General features: G+C 50.0%; 1 protein-coding gene across 1 annotated transcript; it reads left to right on the top strand.

Moving 5' to 3' along the window:
- Positions 1-2,724: 2,724 nt before the first annotated feature.
- Positions 2,725-4,777, top strand: LOC136472780 (agmatine coumaroyltransferase-2-like). The gene has a single exon (XM_066470489.1). It carries the CDS (start codon positions 2,918-2,920, stop codon positions 4,289-4,291), a length of 1,374 nt encoding a protein of 457 aa, XP_066326586.1. The 5' UTR covers positions 2,725-2,917; the 3' UTR covers positions 4,292-4,777.

Raw genomic sequence — 4,777 nt, 5'->3', positions numbered from 1 at the left:
CAATAAAGTGTAATTTTTTATTGTTTGGAAACCTAGCCAGCAGCCCGTCGATGAGGAGCCCGGCGCGTGTTGCAGCATCCCGGCGCGTGCCGGTGGACATGGGCTGTGCATGGCTCACAATTAATGAAGCAAATAAGTCATTAAATGATAACAAATCAGTCTTGGTTTCATACAGTGCTAAACATTTACCGTGAATCTAAATACCTCATACTAAAGTTGCCATGACTAAAGTTTAGCATCAAAATTTTAAAAACTAATCTTTTGCCATGGCAAATGCACGTCTGAGCTCTAATTGAGGTCGTTGGTTTAAGATAGTGGACTTTATGAGCACAGGGACAAATGCTTACCCCTATGATGATATAAATGTGTCAGATACTCAGATCGGTACGAGAGGACAAAGGCTGGTCACGTGTCACATCTAAGAGAACTGAAATGGGTGACAATTAAATGACCGAGAGGGTAGGCATTTTCCTCCCCTGTTGGCCTATTCTTCAGGGATTTGATCGCGTTTGAATTTAGTAATAGTGGAATACTGTGCCTCCCTCATGACCTTGCATCTTAGGGCTTGTTTAGTTTGCAAAATTTTTGGCGAAATGGTACTGTAGCACTTTCGTTGTTATTTGGCAATTAGTATCGAATCATTAAGGATGGCAACGGGTCGGGTTCGGATCGGGTGGAGTCTCCGTGCACCCAAAACCGAAACCCGAAATCGAAACCCGAATCCGCCCCGAAAACCGATTCGGGTGGAAATCTATCACCAAAACCAAACCCGCGGATACCCAAAACCCGAACGGATACCCGAAACCCGAATGGATACCCGAAACCCGCGGATATATATACACATATTCACATGTATAAACAAGAGGCAACAAATAATAAATATTTTCATGAGTCAACTTTAAATAAATTTAATAATCTAAGTAAACAAATTATTATTAGTATATTATAAAACATGAGTTTTAATTCCAAATGATTTATTTCGGATATCCATTGGATATCCATGGGTGGAAAACCAAACCCGAAACCGAACCCGATTAGTTTCGGGGCCCCGAACCCGAAAACCGTGAGTGAAAAACCATCCCCAAACCCGAACCCGTAGAACCCGAAACCCGCGGATATCCGCACCAAACCCGATCCGTTGCCATCCTTACGAATCATAGTCTAATTAGGCTTAAAAGATTCGTCTCGTGAGTTTCGTCTAAACTGTGTAATTAGTTTTATTTTTATTTATATTTAATGCTTCATGCATGCGTCCAAAGATTCGATGTGATAGGGAATCTTGAAAATTTTTGCAAAATAAAGTGGAACTAAACGGTACCTTACAGTGATCAATAAGCCCTCTATTCATATCATCACTTATTAGTTATATGTTTGGTCGTTAGCTTGTTACTGTTAGGATTCTAAAACTTGTGATTCTTGGTACATATGATTATTTTCATATTTTAGGTGTTAGAGTGGTGCCTAACTATCATTTGTCAAGTTAAAAAGGAAACAGAATTTATAACTTATGAACTAAATATACGCTGCAAGCTAACTCTTGCTAGTATAGTAGTATTGCTATATGTTTTATTTATCATATTACAAATGAAAAAAAAATGTAGCATAAAAGGTCTAGTGTTAGTTCATCTAGGGTCCTCAAAACTATAGAGACGGCCTCTTCGAGATCGAAGCTTTAGGTGAGTCAAGAGTCATTCCTGATAAGATCGAAGCTTCAGAACCGGTAATCCTTGTTTTCCTCCTCCCATGCTTTTTGCTACATCTCTGAAAAAGTCAGTCGTTTGCAGCGCGTATTGGTGCCTCCTTCTCCCAATCCCAAATATATAAGCTGGTGGTGGATTGATTCGCGGTGCATCCAAACTGCCGGTCAACCTGTTTTCCGTTAACATATGAACTGCCTTGGTCTTGGAGAAAATACTGCTTTATTTTTGTTCTTTCCGGATTCAAATCGGATTGTGGTTGATCCAAATCGGATTGTCCAACTAGGTCCCAGCAGGTCCTAGCCTGTTCGGTTGGCTGGTTCGTTTCGTCGCTGGTTCGTGAAGAAGTTCTGCTGGCTGGTTTGTGTGAGAGAAAAATACTGTTCCGGCTGGAAATTTACGATCGTTTACGACAAGCCACAGCCAAACGAACAGGCTCTGGTCTGCAGATACATTTCCTAGACATTTTAAATGCATTAGTTACAAATCATATATTTAATAGTCATGAGTCATGACATTTTAATTCCATTCCAGGAATTTTAGTTCTGTCATCTCTCTGCCACCTATGCATGATCGATGAACATTTGGCAGAACCCTTTTGTCTTTAGTTTCGAGGAATGCATGTTGTTATCATAAGTTCATAACCGTCCTTGATAATCTCAAGAAACCAAGAGTTTAAAATTTGTAAAAGTTCACAATGCCTCTCTGTTTCAAACAGCATCACCTAGGTATCTAGGCCAAGACAGAGTAAAAAGATAGTAACAGTCACGCATGCATAGAGCTCAGCAGATCGAGGTTTTGGTGATAGAGACACACGGGCTTAGATGGAGCTCCGAATGCACCGGGACCGGTTCAAGCCTTGCAACTCAATCTCCCTGCTACCACCAGCTTGATATGGTCGTGCCAAGACTTCTTGTTCACATATCCATGCCATGACGTCCAACTCCAAGCTTGCATACATGTGTTGCACAACTATATATATGCTGTGTTTGTCCCAGTATTTAGCCAACAAAAACCAGAGCTACAAAGCAAAAGCCCAAGAGCTAGCTCAAAACCAAAACAAAACCACACGTACAAGCCTCTGCTTCACCTCTCAGCTAAGTAGCTAGGGTCATAGGCTCATAGCCTCACACCTAACAGAGCACACCAAGTGGCAGCTAACAGGTAGCTAGTTTCTTCATTTGTACGTGCATGCACATAACCGGCGGTGTAACGACATCATGAAGGTGAAGATCACGAGCTCCAAGATCGTGAAGCCGGCTCACGGCGGCGACGGCGTGGCGCCGCCGAGCGCCGACGAGAGCGTGCCGCTGAGCGTGTTCGACAAGGTGACGTACGACGTGCACATTGCCGTCATCTACGCGTTCCGGCCGCCGAACCCACCGAACGCGGCGCTGGAGCAGGGGCTGGCGCGGGCGCTGGCCGTGTACCGCGAGTGGGCGGGGCGTCTAGGCGACGGGCCCGACGGCCGGCCGGCCGTGCTGCTGAACGACGCCGGCGCGCGGCTCGTGGAGGCCGCCGTGGACGCGCCGCTGGCCACGTCGATGCCGTTCAAGCCGTCTCCCGAGCTGCTGCGGCTGCACCCCAGCATCGTCGGCGACGGCCACGTGGAGGAGCTGGTGCAGGTGCAGCTGACGCGCTTCGCGTGCGGGTCGCTGGTGGTCGGGTTCACGGCGCACCACCGCGTCGCGGACGGCCAGGCCACGGGCAACTTCCTCGTGGCGTGGGGCCTCGCGACGCGCCGGCTGCCCGTGGAGCCGCTCCCCGTCTGCGACCGCGCCACCCGGTTCCAGCCGCGGGACACGCCGCTGGTGGAGTTCCCGCACCGCGACACCGAGTACTACCTGCCCGCCAAGAAGTGCGGCAGCGACGACGACGAGGACGACATCGGCGGCGTGGCCCACGACAAGATCAAGGTCCACAAGGTGCTGTTCACCAAGGAGTTCGTGGCGCGACTCAAGGCGCGGGCCTCGTCGGGCGTCCCGCCGCCGCCGACGCATCATCATCATCACCGGCGCGGGCACTACAGCACCTTCGAGAGCGTGGTGGGGCACCTATGGCGCGCGGTGACCGCGGCGCGGGGGCTGGGCGCCGGCGACACCACCAGGCTGCGCATCTCCGTGAACGGGCGGACGCGGATGCGTCCCCCCGTGCCGCACACCTACTTCGGCAACATGGTGCTGTGGGCGTTCCCGCGGTGCGACGCCGGGGACCTCGTGTCTCGCCCGCTGCAGCACGCCGCCGAGCTGATCCGCCGCGCCGTGTCGCGCGTGGCGGACGACGCCTACTTCCGGTCCTTCGTCGACTTCGCGTCGTCGGGGGCCGTGGAGCGCGAGGGGCTGGCGCCCACCGCGGACGAGTCGCAGGTGGTGATGTGCCCGGACCTGGAGGTGGACAGCTGGCTGGGGATCAGCTTCTACGACCTGGACTTCGGCGGCGGGTGCCCGTTCTACTTCATGCCGTCGTACCTGCCCATGGAGGGCACCATGTTCCTGCTGCCCTCCTTCCTCGGCGACGGCGGGATCGAGGCCTACGTGTCGCTCTTCGAGGGCCACCTCGAGGAGTTCAAGCGGATATGCTACAATATCGCCTGATGCAGTCACGCACTCATCGATCCACCGCGGCCGCCATGAATGATTCGAATAAGAAAAATAGTAATTACTAATAGGAAGAACATGCATCCAGCCACATCGATTGGCTCGTAATCCATTTGAAGTAACGTTTCTTTGTTTGTACGTATGTTTTTAACCTCTCTATTAATTGTATCGATTAACCTTGCGTCAGGCACGCAATGACGCAATGCAATGGGCGGTCAAAGCAGCATCAGTAGGAGGAGACTGTACTACGGCATGCGTCATGCCTAGTGCCTTGTACAAGGGTTGAATTTTTGTCGTGGAATGGGGAGTATACGATTATACTGTATGTACTACTCGTATATAATGTTTGCCTAGGTTTGTACATCATGCGTCATGCCCAGTGCTGTTGTAATAACTGTCGTGATCGCACATCGCACAGGACCAATGCGTTATGTGTGTGGAGGGAGATTACCAATAATCCGTTGGAAATTAAACAAGGCAAGA

This window comes from Miscanthus floridulus, chromosome 1 (assembly GCF_019320115.1).
Source record: "Miscanthus floridulus cultivar M001 chromosome 1, ASM1932011v1, whole genome shotgun sequence".
Classification (NCBI taxonomy): domain Eukaryota; kingdom Viridiplantae; phylum Streptophyta; class Magnoliopsida; order Poales; family Poaceae; genus Miscanthus; species Miscanthus floridulus.
This window is presented reverse-complemented; position numbering and strand designations above follow the sequence as displayed.

Coding starts and splice junctions, on each gene's coding strand:
- LOC136472780 (XM_066470489.1), top strand. CDS start 2,918: ATGAAGGTGAAGATCACGAGCTCCAAGATCGTGAAGCCGGCTCACGGC.